We start from the raw sequence: 15,563 nt of genomic DNA on the forward strand, positions 1-15,563 counted from the left end.
CCTTCAGCAGTGAGGTAATGGGAGCAGCAACTTGACCAAAGCCCCGGATAAACCTCCGGTAGTAATTGGCAAACCCTAAAAACCGCTGCACCTCCTTTACCGTGGTCGGAGTCGGCCAATTTCGCACGGCTTTAACACGGTCATCCTCCATCACCACCCCCGAGGTGGAAATGCGATACCCCAGGAAGGAAACGGCTCGTTTGAAAAACTCACATTTCTCAGCCTTAACCTGTTGGGGATAGGGGGCAGTATTGACACGGCTGGATAAAAAACGTACCCGATTTAATCTGGTTACTACTCCTGCCCAGTAACTAGAATATGCATATAATTATTGGCTTTGGATAGAAAACACCCTAAAGTTTCTAAAACTGTTTGAATGGTGTCTGTGAGTATAACAGAACTCCTATGGCAGGCCAAAACCTGAGAAGATTTCAAGCCTGAAGTGGCCTGTCTGAGAAGTAGTGTTTCATCTTGGCTCTTTTTATTGAAGACTCAGGATCTGTGCAATAACGTGACACTTCCTACATCTTCCATAGGGTCTCAGAGCCCGGGAAAACGTTGAACGATATCGAGGCAGGCTCTGGCTGAAACACTTTATCGCTTTTGGCAAGTGGCCACTCAGAGTACTATGGGCTTACGCACGTGCCCGCTTCGACCGAATGCTTTGTTTTCCTTTTGTCTGTTTATCTAAACGCAGATTCCCGGTCGGAATATTATCGCTTTTTTATGAGAAAAAAATTGATTTTAAACAGCGGTTGACATGCTTCGAAGTACGGTAATGGAATATTTAGAATTCTTTTGTCACGAATTGCGCCATGCTCGTAACCCTGATTTAGCCTTTAGGATAGTGTCTAGAACGCACAAACAAAGCGCCGCTGTTTGGATATAACGATGGATTATTTTGGACCAAACCAACATTTGTTATTGAAGTAGAAGTCCTGGGAGTGCATTCTGACGAAGACAACAAAGGTAAGAACATTTTTCTTAAAGTAAATCTGACTTTGATGAGTGCTAAACCTGCTGGGTGTCTAAATAGCTAGCCCTGTGATGCCGGGCTATCTACTGAGAATATTGCAAAATGTGCTTTCACCGAAAAGCTATTTTAAAATCGGACATATCGAGTGCATAGAGGAGTTCTGTATCTATAATTCTTAAAATAATTGTTATGCTTTTTGTGAACGTTTATCGTGAGTAATTTAGTAAATTCACCGGCAGTGTTCGGTGGGAATGCTAGTCACATGCTAGTCACATGCTAATGTAAAAAGCTGTTTTTTGATATAAATATGAACTTGATTGAACAAAACATGCATGTATTGTATAACATAATGTCCTAGGGTTGTCATCTGATGAAGATCATCAAAGGTTAGTGCTACATTTAGCTGTGGTTTGGGTTTATGTGACATTATATGCTAGCTTGAAAAATGGGTGTCTGATTATTTCTGGCTCGGTACTCTGCTGACATAATCTAATGTTTTGCTTTCGTTGTAAAGCCTTTTTGAAATCGGACAGTGTGGTTAGATTAACGAGAGTCTTATCTTTAAAATGGTGTAAAATAGTCATATTTTTGAAAAATTGAAGTAATAGCATATCTAAGGATTTGAATAACGCGCCACAGGATTCAACTGGCTGTTGAGCAAGCGTCCCACCTAGCCCATAGAGGTTAACGTACAGGTCATTCTCCAGCAGTCGCCCAAGCACCTTGCGCACCAGGGAGACATGCACGGCGCGGGTGGCGGAATAGATCAGGATGTCATCAATATACACCACCACCCCCTGCCCGTGCAGGTCCCTGAGAATCTCGTCAACAAAGGATTGAAAGACGGCTGGAGCATTCTTTAACCCATACGGCATGACGAGGTACTCATAGTGGCCCGATGTGGTACTGAATGCGGTTTTCCACTCGTCTCCTCCCCGGATACGCACCAGATTGTACGCGCTCCTGAGGTCCAGTTTCGTGAAAAAACGCGCTCCGTGAAATGATTCCACCGCCGTAGCAATGAGAGGTAGCGGGTAACTAAACCCTACTGTGATGGAATTTAGACCTCGATAATCAATGCACGGATACAGCCCTCCATCCTTTTTCTTCACGAAAAAGAAACTCAAGGAGACGGGTGACATGGAGGGCCGAATGTACCCGTCTCAGAGATTCCGTGACATATGTCTCCATAGCCAATGTTTCCTCCTGTGACAATGGGTACACGTGACTCCTGGGAAGTGTAGCGTTTACCTGGAGGTTTATCACGCAATCCCCTCGTCGATGAGGTGGTAATCGGGTCGCCCTCTTTTTACAGAAGGCGATAGCCAAATCGGCATATTCTGAGGGAATGCGCACAGTGGAAACCTGGTCTGGACTCTCCACCGTCGTCGCACCGATGGAAACTCCCTTACACCTGCCTGAACACTCCTCTGACCACCCCCTGAGAGCCCCCTGTCTCCACGAAATATTAGGATTGGGATTGGCCAGCCAGGGAATCCCCAGCACCACCGGAAACGCAGGCGAATCAATGAGGAAGAGACTAATCTGTTCCCCATGATCCCCCTGCGTTACCATGTCCAGTGGCACCGTGGCCTCCCTCACCAGCCCTGACCCTAATGGTCGGCTATCTAAGGAGTGCACGGGGAAAGGTTGGTCCAACGACACCAGGGGAATCCCTAGCCTTAACGCGAGCCCACGATCCATAAAGTTTCCAGCTGCGCCTGAATCGACTAGCGCCTTATGCTGGAAAGAGGGAGAAAACAAGGGGAAAGTTACTAGTACGAACATATGACCAACAGGGAGCTCTGGGTGAGGTTGGTGCTTACTCACCTGAGGTGGACGAGGAGTGCTCCGCCTGCCATCCCGATTCCCAGAGGAGCTCCCCCAGCACCGGTCGGCAGTGTGTCCTCTCCGACCACACTGGGTACAGGAGGAGCCTCCTCCTCCGGTTCCCCTCGACGCGGCCCCCCCTAGCTCCATAGGGATGGGAGCTGGAGGGCCTGGAGGTGGAACCAACAGGGCCCAGTCTGGACGTCCGCGGGCAGCCAGCAGGTTGTCGAGACGAATGGACATGTCTATTAGTTCATCCAGTGAGAGGGTAGTGTCCCGACAGGCTAGCTCCCGGCGGACGTCCTCTCTGAGGCTACACCGATAGTGGTCCATCAGGGCCCTGTCGTTCCACCCCGCTCCAGCAGCCAAGGTCCGGAACTCCAGAGCAAAGTCCTGTGCGCTCCTCGTCTCCTGCCGCAGGTGGAACAGCCGTTCACCCACCGCCTGGCCCTCTGGTGGGTAGTCGAACACGGCCCGGAAACGGCGGGTGAACTCGGGGTAGTGATCCCTTGCCGAGTCTGGGCCATACCACAATGCGTTAGCCCACTCCAGGGCACGTCCCGTTAAGCAGGAGACGAGGACGCTTACGCTCTCCTCTCCCGAGGGAGTCGGACGAACGGTAGCCAGGTACAACTCCAACTGCAGCAGGAACCCCTGGCACCCAGCCGCCGCTCCATCGTACTCCCTGGGGAGAGCCAGGCGTAGGGGTCCGGACGCTGGCGGAGGGGTATATGGGGGAAGGGGAATTGGTGCTGGGGATGCGGTAGGAAGGCCACTCCTCTCCCATCGGTCCATCCTCTCCATCATCTGATCCATCGCTGAGCCGATTCGGTGGAGAATGGTGGTATGATGGAGGACCCTTTCCTCCATCGATGGGAGAGGAGGGGATGCTGCTCCTGCTGACTCCATAGCTGGTGCGGGATTCTGTCAGCAAATGCTAGGAGTGGTGGTAGGAGTCAGGCGCAGAGAGCAGAGGTAAGGAGATAATGTGTTTATTCCGTAACACAACAAAAACGGTCGACGCCAACACAACCGGCGTGAAATGCGAAGTGCCCAAAACAACAGGTACACAGCACGCTCATAAAACAACACTAGTCGATCGCCAGCACATCCAATAACAAACACACTCTGACGCAAATAATCCCGCACAAACCTGGGCAGGCTACACAGGCTTAAATAACCAAAAATCAAGAGAACCAAATGAGGAACAGGTGCAAACAATCAGACATACCAAACAAAAAGGAAAAAGGGATCAGCGGCGGCTAGTAGGCCGGCGACGACGACCGCCGAGCGCCGCCCGAGCAGGCAGGGGAGCCACCTTCGGTGGGATTCGTGACACTCACTGTATATAGTCTCGCTATTGTTTTTGTTACTGCTGCTCTTTAACTACTTATTACTTTTATTTCTTATTATTATTTGTATTTTTTCAACTACATTGTTGGTTTGGGGCTTGTAAGTAAGCATTTCACTGTACCTGTTGTATTTGGCGCATGTGACTAATACACTTTGATTTGATTATCCATGTCGTTCAGCTGTTAATGTCTCGTTGGTGGGATAGTCTTGATCGGAGCTCATCCATTTTGTTATCCAATGATTGCCGTTGGCTAATTGGACTGATGGTAGAGGGGTATTACTCACTCACCGTCAGATTCTTACTAGGCACCCCGAACTATGTCCCCGATGTCTCCGTCTCTTCTTCATGTAAATGTCGGAGATATGGGCCTTGTCGGGTGTCTGAAGTAAATCCTTTGCGTCTGCCTCGTTAAAGAAAAATCTTTGTCCAGTACGAGGTGAGTAATCGCTGTCCTGATATCCAGAAGCTCTTTTCGGTCATAAGAGACAGTGGCAGAATCAAATAACGTGAAAAAACACACAATAGCACAATTGGTTAGGAGCACGTTATACGGCAGCCATCTCCTCCAGAGCCATCTCTACAGTCTAGGGTCAATTTGATGGCTGTAACCCAAATGGCACTCCTGTTGACCAGGAGTGCATTATAATTTATATTTAGTCAACCAGGCATACACACACATAAAGAACACAGCCACACACACGCACTAACCATCGACAGTACACACACATACACAAACCATTGAGTCACTAATTATTGACAACAGGGTCCCACACCTAATTCCTCACCTTACCCTCCTTGTCCGATCAATGAGAAACAGCTGTCTTCATATGCACAGACAAACAAACCTGAATAAACAACGAGGAGTGTTTAAAAGCGCCCAGCTAATCCTATAATCCCAAGTGTGCGTTCTAATTTACACGTCCCAAATGGCACCCTATGCCCTATTTAGTGCACTACTTTTGACCAGGGCCCATACGGTATTCCATAGGGCTCTGGTCAAAAGTCATGCACTAAATAGGGAATAGGGTGCCATTTGGTACACTACAGCCTACACATCCCCTGTTCCTCAGTCTAGTGCTATGCTATTATAGCCCAGCTCACACTGTTATCAGGAATGACCTCTCTGATAGTAGGAGGATGAAGTTAATTGTCCTGTAGAGGTTGATATGAAAGTGTTTAATGAGGCTTTAATTGGTATTCATTTGTTTAATTGACATTGATCTTTGTGATAGTGTTGATCAAAGATCAACGTACAGAGGTGGTGGGTTTTTATAGGCTCTTGGTTGTCTTTTTTTACTCAAAAGAGCTTGGTTTTTAGCATGAAAAGCATGAAAGCAGTTATCTGCTTTTTCACAAGGTGAAAATAATGAAAGCAGTAAACAAACTGAACAAAGTGCAGAATGGATATTACAGTGAAGTATGCCAATTTAAACATAACCTGTCTACACTCTTAGAATAAAAGGTTCCAAAAGGGTTCTCCGGGTGTCCCCATAGCAGAACCCTTTTTGGTTCAAGGTAGAACCCTTTTTGGTTCCAGGTAGAGCCTTCTATGGAAAGGGTTCTACATAGAGCCCAAAAGGGTTCTTATACCTGGAACCAAAAAGGGTTCTTCAAAGGGTTCTCCTATGAGGACATCCAAAGAACCCTTTTAGGTTCAAGATTTTAAAAAGCATTTATTAAGAAGGTAGTATCTCCATTTCTATCTTTGTCAGGAGAAAGGCCCCTAGGCCGAAACGTGGACTGCTATGTCCACCAGAGCACCTTACACTTTTGCCCCCCGTCTCCCAGATGTCAATACCTTGAAAGCGCTTCTCGTTTCAGATATTTTATTGTGAAGCATATAATACATACAATTAAACAGTGACGGGATCTTGTTTTATACATAAGACAATAAACATAGGATGAATAAACAAAATAAGTACATCAAAAATGGTATGCAGAGAAAAGGAAAAATCACATGACAGACAACCAAAAGAACAAAAGTATTCCTACCCAACACCGTAAAGAGGCACCCCTGGCAAGCTCCCCTCTCCCTCTCAGGCACTCCACATCTCCCCCGCAGCTGCCTCCACCCAGCCCCCCGCATTCCTCCCACCCAATTCTAATTGCTCATGGATAAAAAAGTGCACGTGGTTCTATTTTATTCAGCTGATATATCCTAAAGGTAGTGGAGGAAGGGTTGCCAATTCTTTTCAAATTTGGTCATTTGGGAGAAGCACTACAGAAAAGTGAAAGATCAATGTTTTTGGCTGGGTATAGTATATATTCACTCTATACTATAGTATACTATACTCTGAGCCTAACTAACCAACTCAATCCCTCTCCCTTGCCCCCTGCAGGTGCGGTGGACCAAGACGGCGGGAAGTGCCTCTGACAAGTTCCAGGAGACGTCCATCTACAACGAGACGCTGCGCATCGAGGGCATCCAGCGGGTGCAGGGCGGCCGCTACTACTGCAAGGCCGACAACGGGGTGGGGGTGGCTGCCATCAAGTCCATCCGGGTAGACGTGCAGTGTAAGTCGGCAGGGAACGCCGCGATCGATCCCTCCACTGCCCCCTAAACCATTCCCAGAATGAGTCATTCTCAGAATTTATGTCTGGAATTTGGAAGGAACTTGGCAGGAAAATGGTGGCAAATTTCTAAATGGGAATGAGCTCTCTGGGAGTATCTGTTAGGGATATTTAGATGGTAAAATGGGTGGAGGTTTTGATATTGAAGTTGTTAGCTTTGGGTGGGAAAACTTCAAAGGGACTAGGGCACGTGTCAAACTCATTTCACGGAGGGCTGAGTGTCTTCGGGTTATTGCTCCTCCCTTGTACTTGATTGATAAATTAAGGTCACTACTTAGTAAGGAAATCCCCTCACCTGGTTGTCTAGGACTTAATATATATATATATTTATTTTTTAAACAGGAGACACTAGGCCCTCCATTGAATGGGTTTGACACCCCTGTACTAGGGTGTTTGTAGAGTAAAAGTTAGTTGGGTAAAAGGGAGATTTCCTTTGACTGTTTTAGCCATGGGAGAGAAGAAAGGAAGAAGATAAAAATATGGATATTCCTGGAGAGGCTAGCAGTGGCGGGATCTAAAGGAGAGCATGGGAGAGTTAGTCCAGGTGGTGCGTGGCCACCCTTTGAACGGGGCCTCGTGCTGCTGCCTGTTGCCGCCGACCCACTGTCCCCCTGAGTCAGGGGCCAGGTCAGGGCCCTCAGCCAGTCTTGGTATAGTGCCCCCTACTGCATTGCACAAATGTGATATCTCTAAATCCCTTTAACATTATACAGTGCTACATCCAGACCTACCATTCACCCCAATTACAGCACAACACAGCACAGGATCAGGATAGGCACACATTCTTTTTTTAACCTTTGTGCTCTTTGACATTGTACATAATGTTTTCCCTACTATTGCCTTGTCCATCATCCTTCAACAAAAAGCATCACAAAAATCCTATACCGCTATTGCCAACTAGGTCTGTCTTTTAGACTTCTGGTCCTCGGAGGGCGGTAATTGCGGGGCGAGTGGACAGAGAGAGCTGCAGTGCTGACAGGGGAAGCAGAGGGTAACCAGTAGTGACGTGTGACGCTTGTTCAATTTTCCCTTCCCGCCGCACCTCAGTTTGCTTGCCGGGTGACTTTGGAAGTGAGGGAGAGAAAGATAGGCAGTAATTAGAGTGAGAGAGAGGGCCGGCAGGCAGCGGAGAGCCTCCACCTCTCCTCCTCTTCTGCCACCCTTATCCCCCTCTTTTTCTACACCTTGGTCTTATGGTGTGCAGAGAGGGTGGGGGAGAGGAAAGGGGATCCAGGCATTGTGGGAGTGAGAGGGAGGGGGGGTGGAGTTAAGAGAGAAATGGCACGGAGTAAAGAAGTGAGAGAAGAGAGGGACACACAGAGAGACAGAAACAGAGAGAAAGAGAAATCACAGAGAAAACAAGAGAGCGAAAGAGAGAGGAGACAGACCAAGACAGAAGCGAGTCAAGGTGAACCAGGGGGTAGGTCTGGTTTCAGGTCTCCTTTGGGAACAGTAGACAGCTGGATATCATGGGCCATAATATCATGTCCCCACAGTCAGTGAAGGAGAGAGATAGAGATCGAAAGGAGGGTAGAGGATTCGGAGACAGGAGGGAGAGAGAGCTGAGAGAGCAGACAAAGAGAGAGAGAGAAAAGAGGGTGAGAGAATAACATAGAAAGAGATTGAGAGAGAGAGACAGCGAGGAGAGCTTGGTCCTCAATGCTAAAAACAACTGTTTCCACTAACTCCGCCTTAGAAAATCCACACTCTCTCTTTTCTCAGCTCTGGCCAATTTAGTTCCTTTGCGCCATCTGTTTACAATTATAGTTTTGAAGTTATGAGCCAGATACTTTTTCTCACTGCTGCCTTTGTGCTGGGGTTGCAAGGTTTGTTTGACATCATTTCACCTGCTACCTACAGGGGTTTAAAGAGATTCTTCGATTTTGGCAATTGAGCCCAACCCTGCATACTAGCCATGTCTCACACCCTCTCTCTCTTTCTGTGACTGCATGCACATGTGTGAGTTTGTGTGAGCGTGTGTGTGTGCGTGTAAGGTTGCATGTTTGTTTGTGTGACACAAGTCAGCGCGAGGTTAAAGGGATACTTCAGGATTTTGGCAATGCCCCAAACAATTAAGCATACACGTGCGTGCGCACACACACAGACGTTTAACCATACACGCACTCACGCACACACTCATACACTGACATATGCTCACGCAGTCACATAAAGAGAGAGCGAGGGTGTGAGACATGGCTAGCATGCAGGGTTGGGCTCAATTCAGGATTTTGGAGTTGACTCCCATTCAACTCACAAGTTGAAATTCGCATTGAATTGGCCACACCCCACAGGATGTAGAATTTGAGTTTGAGTGACAGAAAGTATAATTTAATTCAGTGCAATTCAAAGAAATGATACTCAGTCATAGAACATGAAAGAGAATATATCACTTTTCTCTGGAAACAATGTTCATATACTCCTTTAACCTCAGTGCTTAGAATAGTCAATTATTTTTCCACCAACCATTTAATTTGTTTGGCTTCTTTTTGAATGCCTCAAGATCAACATGATTCGAAACTAATGCATTGTGCGAAATGTAGTGTTTTTCCAATATTTAACTAAATGTAAGTGATTAATGAAAGATAATATTTGCATACAGGTTTTATTTTTGTTTGTCCTGAATATATATATATATTTCTTTAAATAGGAACACAAGTCTTTATCTTTGTTGTTTTTTTAAAGAAATGTTTGGTGATCGACTAGGAATGCAGATCGCGATCGACTGGTCGGTGACCACTGGATGAGGAAGGGAAGAACAGCAGGAGAGATAAATACTCATTTAGAGGAAGGGAAGGAAGTATAAACACAAAATTGGAGGGAGGAAGCTAAATTAGACTCGCTCTGAGGGAGGAGAGTCCAGTCAGAGTGATATAATCCAAAAACACTACTAGCAGTTAAATCAAAATGACCTATACAATTATCAAACTATCCATCATGAATTTGTTTCTTATACTGTATGCCCCTGCCGGTGTAGTTAAATCCACCTAGAAGCAAATATTTTCCACTGTGTTTTAGTACAAGTTCACTTTTTTAATGTACACAAATGTACTCCAAAATGTAGAGCAGACAGTCGTCCATGTTTACAAACTCCATCATCGTTCATGAAGTCCCAATTAACCTTCATTGACAGACACCTCATTATCATTGACCTCTCACCTCTGACTTTCCATGCAATGTCAGTTGATGGCTGGCTGAACCTAGACCTTTGGCACTCTGACCAGCGAGACAATGGGCCAGTGGGCGGGCGGGAGTTTAACTTGTTGCCTCTACTGTTGGATGGACTTGGTTCAGGGACCCATGCTAAAACACCCTATAGCACTTCCTACCTTAGCCTAGTTACCTTAGCATAGCCCTCTCCAAAGACCCACCAGAGGATCCACACAGGTAAGGGGCTCTTGGAGGCAGGGTATCCCGGGATAGGATGGGGAAAGGAGGGAGGTGGTCATGCTGTGTGGGTGGTGGTGGTGGTGGTTCTATGGGGAAAGCTATGGCTTGTGGTATGTGGGATGGTGTACACTGATGAATACTGGCCTTCCAGCATTGTTGAATATAGTCCTATTATGGTACTGTACTATGGCTTATAAGGATGAAATGAGGATAAACAATTTGTCATGTCAATACTGTGACCTGGAATCAATCTGGAAGAATCCTGTAGCACTCACACCACTCACACCCAGTGAGCATCGGATGATCATCATAGTATGTCCTCTATATGTAGGCACTCACTCGGCGAGTGTTATTACATGTAACCTGAGAAAAGCTCTTTGCTAGCATGTTAGCTCTCATGTGTGTTGTTGCCTGGGTTGAGCACCAACTCCGGTTTGTCACTGGTCTCTGGTCGCTAGTGTTTGGCGTCACACTCATCCTCCGCACGCACACACACATGCACACAAACACACGATAGCAAGAGGCACAGACCCTGGCACAGAATGGGAATGAGGAACCCAATCACATTGTGATCCCCTTAGAACTGTGTGTGGGTGGGTACACCTAGGCTGGCGACACACACACACACACACACACACACACACACACACACACACACACACACACACACACACACACACACACACACACACACACACACACACACACACACACACACACACACAGAAAAACACAAACCGATACAAGAAATTCCATGCCCTCTCACACAAAGTCCAGTGGCCACTCCTAAATTGCTGCCCACTCTCCTCAGTGTGTGTGTGTGCCACCTCCCCCCATGCTTGCAAGTATGTGTGTGTATGAGGGAGAGAGGGAAATATACGGTGTGAGAGAGAGAGGGAAAGTAGAGGAGGAGGTAGAGAACATAAGCTCTGACCTTTCGGTCTGAGCCAGGCTTTGGCTCTCTAAATCATGAACCAACCAGTAAAAAAATAATCGCTGTCAAAACTTCTCATCTCTCTGTCCTCTCTCTCTACTTCTCTCTCCCCCTTTTTCTGTCAGGCTGTATGACTGTCTCTCCTCTTTCTCTCTGTACCTTTCTCTCTTTACCCCCTCTTTCTCTCCCTACTGTATCTCTACTCTCTTCTCTCTTTCTGTCTCATTTTCTCCTCTGTATCTCTTTCTTTCTCTACAGATTGTTTGCTGGAAATGTTTGGATACATGATAGCCAATTAGAGCATAGTATGGGGGGGGGGGGGGGGTATGGGAGCTAGGGGGGCTTAAGGGGAGGGAGAGGAGAGAGAGAGAGGGATTGGCAGGTACATATAAGAGTGTAAGAAAAACAGATGAGTTGAGATATGGGAAGTATCTTATTGCCAGTGTGGCATTTTTTTAATTATTTTTTTTGTGCGACCTGACCGATTTCAGATAGAAATGGGAGATACAGTAGATCTCTCATTCTCATTGAAAGCAAGTCTGATAAGAGATCAATCCTTTCTGTGTGATATTTCTATGTTTCCCTCTTTTGTTTCTGCTTCTTTTTTACTGTCGGTTTTATACAGTACATCAGCTTTAAAATACAAAATGTTTGGTTATTGAAAAATATATTTCAAATACAGCGGTTTAGATGGTACAATGATTCTCTTGGGTCATTTTTGATTTTTATAAATTAGGAAATGGCAGAGCATATTGCACCTTTAAGAGACCAATGGGAGAGGTAGAATGTCAACAAAGAAAAGAGACAGGATAAATAAAAGTCCCAGTCAGACAATATAACAACATGCAACTTTTACGTTATGAAACACATTCATAAAACTTTGTGGGAGACTATTTATTTTACACAGTGATTCAGTCACAACACACAACCTCACTAACTGAAAGCAATCAGTTATTGGCAAGACAGCACAAACAGATCTGGAACCAGGCTAGCTATATCCCTAATTTCCTCTGAAGTGCCTTTGAGTTGAAAAGTGACTCACAAACTCTACTACGCGTCCAGTCTTCTGTGAAAGCGGCAAATGTTCAGTGACTCTTGCCCTAAGGTGTGTTACGAATCCGACAGCTTCCCTCTGTTTTGTAACGACACTGTTCTTTTATGCCAATCTCAAACTCAGCCTAACGCAGAGGATGTGCTGCAGGGTTCAAATGTGAGTGGAGGAGGTTGAGAAGGTGACAGGCTGCTTGCATGTCTTGTTGGGTATGTATGGGTGTATGAGCTGTATGTTATTTGATTATGCTGACAATCTGGAATTTTCGTCGGCCTTGATTGCATCATTACATTGTCCCGCCATGTGAACTCAGCCGCTTTATCCCTGGTGTGTTTGACACTGTGTGTGTGACACTGTGTGTGTGACACTGTGTGTGTAACACTGTGTGTGTATGTGCCTTTTTGTGTGTAAGCGCGTACCTCTAAATGTGTGTACCACTTTCTCTGTGTGTGTGTACCAATTTCTGTCTGTGTGTGTGTACCAATTTCTGTCTGTGTGTGTGTAGCCAAGCAACTCGCCGTCGATGTCTCTCGTGAGTTCTGACACACGGCCACTGCGCCAAGGCCAAAGCGTCCAATAAATAAACACACACAAACACACTGAGGCAAGGTCGGGTCTAGCGTATGAGGGAGCCATGAATCCATGAGAGCTTTGTTGCACTTACCTCCCACTCTGAGGCTTCTGCCATTGTCAGATAGAATAGCGGTGCACTGTACCGTAGCTTCGCACAGCCAGCTTAGCTGTGTTTTTGTACACACTGAAGAATAGGAACAGGGACGGCTCTTGCCTTTTGGGGGCCCCAAGCGAGACTTGGTTGGGGGGGTCCCCACAAGACAAAACATTTTAGCAGCCCCCATTGACGGGTTTGATCATGTTTTCTGCAATTATACACATTTTGCCATGGGGTGGAGGATTTTTTTTTTGTGCAATTTTATAACAAATTTCCTGCAATTCTACCCATTTTGCCATGGGGTGGAGAGAAAAGAGTGCATGTTAAAGCTATTTGATAGTGTCTTCAGAAAGTATTCATACCCATTAACTTATTGCACATTTTGTTGTGTTACAGCCTGAATTCAAAATGCATTCAATCAACTTTTTTCTCACCCATGACAAAGTGTAAACTTGTTTTTAGAAATTGTTGTACATTTATTGAAAATGAAATACAGAAATGTCATTTACATAAGTATTCACACCCCTGAGTCAACACCTTTGGCAGCAATTACAGCTGTGAGTCTTTCTGGGTTAGTCTCTAAGACCTTTGCACACCTGGATTGTATAATATTTGCACAAAATATATTTTTTAAGTTAGTTGTTGATCATTGCTAGACAGCTATTTTCAAGGCTTGCCATAGATTTTCAAGACAATTTAAGTCAACTGTAACTAGACCACTCAGGAACATTCAATGTCGTCTTGGTAAGCAAATCTATTGTACTGTATACTTCGCCTTGTGTTTAAGGTTATACTCATGCTTAAAGGTGAATTTGTTTCCCAGCGTCTGTTGGAAAGCAGACTGAACCAGGTTTTCCTCTAGGATTTTGTCTGTGCTTAGCTCTATTCCTTTTCTTTTTAGAAGAAAAAACCTCCCTATTCCTTGCCGATGACAAGCATACCCATAACAGGATGCAGCCACCACCATGCTTGAAAATATATAGAGTGCTACTAAGTGATGTGTTGGATTTGCCCCAAACATAACACTTTGTATTCAGGACATAGTCAATTTCTTTGCCACATTTATTTGCAGTTTTACTTTACTGCCTTATTGCAAAATAACATTTGTATTCTGTACAGGCTTACTTATTTTCATTATGTTTGTTAGGTTAGTATTGTGGAGTAACTACAATGTTGTTGATCAGTTCTCATATCACAGCCATTAAACTGTGTAACTGTTTTAAAGTCACCACTGGCCTCATGGTGAAATCCCTGGGTGGTTTCCTTCCTCTCTGGCAACTGAGTTATGAAGGACTCCTATATCTTTGTAGTGACTGGGTGAATTGATACACAATCCAAAGTAATGAATAACTTCACCATGCTCAAATAGGTATTCAATGTCTGCTTTTTGTATTTTTACCCTTCTATCAATAGGTTCCCTTCTTTGCGAGGCATTAGAAAACCTCCCTGGTCTGTGGTGTTGAATCTGCATTTGAAGTTCACTGCTCAACTGATACAGATATTATTATTACATACAGATATTTGTATGCGTGAGGTACAGAGATGAGGTAGTCATTCAAAAATCATATTGTTAAACACTATTATTGCATACAGTCATGCAACTTATTAAGCAAATGTATACTCCTGAACTTATTTAGGCTTGCCATAAAAAAGGAGTTGAATACTCAAGACATTTCAGCTTTTCATTTTTTATTAATTAGCAAAAATGTCTAAAAACATAATTCTACTTTGACTGGCCTACACACAACTATGGGGTATTGACTGGCCAGTGACACAAAATCTCAATTTAGTATACATTTTAAATGCAGGCTGGTAACACAACAAAATGTGGAAAAAGTCTGACTGACTGACATAACAAGAGAAAAACTGCTGACGCACAATTTAGAAATTGCACCTGGTGTATTCTGCTATTCTTACTCTCCACAGGAATTTGAGACCCTGGCTGAGTTCCTTTTTGTGGGGGTTTGGAGCCCGCTTGCATCTGGGGGCCCTAAGCAACCGCTTATGTCACTTATGCCTGGAACCTGAATAGGACTTGTAGCACCGCTCAGATAGGGTTCTATTGTAGCTCTGAAAAGACAGCTGTACGTGAGAGGAAGGCTGTAGCATATATGTATTGTATGAGTGTGAAGTGTTGTGTGTCGAACTCTGTATGTTTACCAGCCAGGTCACCAGTGAAAAAAGTCAGTATTCGACATCCATCCATCCATGTCTGAGTATGTTGGGAGATGACATGGAAACCGGCCACTAGGGGCTACAGTGAGCGCTGTTACCTTCAAGTAGGTTTCGGTTTTGCTTGGGCGTTGTGGATGGGGATAGAGAATGGGCATAAGTATCTGCCTCTGGTGCTGAAGTTTGAACATTTGAATCCAGCGATAGAAAGGAGTTTGATATATTTTTTTCAGCCTATCCCAAATCTTATCCCTCTCCTTAACCATTCAAAATAAATAATTAACCTTAAGATTTTGGAGTTAATGCCTAAACGTAACCTTAAACACTCTGAAACAAACTTTGACATTTAAGAAAGATTAATGAACGTCTAATTCTGACGTGCCACTGTGAGAGCTAATTGATGTGTACAGTGTGTAAGATTGCGCTGTTGTGTCAACGAAAAGGAGAAACAGCATACACACACACAATGCAGTCATTTTCCATTTGCTCTTCTATTCCCAGTCTGCATAACCTTCCCTCCTTATTCCTCTTTATTCACTCTGTCCTCTCAGAGCCCCCCCCCCCACACTGTGCAGCCATTGAGCATCATGTTTGGGAGCTGTTTGGGCAAATCACGCG

The 15,563-nt window shown here is 45.0% G+C and overlaps 1 protein-coding gene across 2 annotated transcripts in view; it reads left to right on the plus strand.

Annotated features, from left to right (window-relative positions):
* The window catches only part of LOC106561882 (MAM domain-containing glycosylphosphatidylinositol anchor protein 1), a 470,281-nt gene that overhangs the window by 149,862 nt on the left and 304,856 nt on the right, over positions 1–15,563 (plus strand). For both annotated transcript variants that reach the window (XM_014126164.3, XM_014126165.3), the window contains exon 4: positions 6,500–6,674. In XM_014126164.3, the coding sequence (XP_013981639.1) occupies positions 6,500–6,674 (175 nt within the window). The remainder of the gene's footprint in view (positions 1–6,499; positions 6,675–15,563) is intronic.

The sequence above is a fragment of the Salmo salar genome, chromosome 11, assembly GCF_965601325.2.
Source record: "Salmo salar chromosome 11, fSalSal1, whole genome shotgun sequence".
Taxonomy (NCBI): domain Eukaryota; kingdom Metazoa; phylum Chordata; class Actinopteri; order Salmoniformes; family Salmonidae; genus Salmo; species Salmo salar.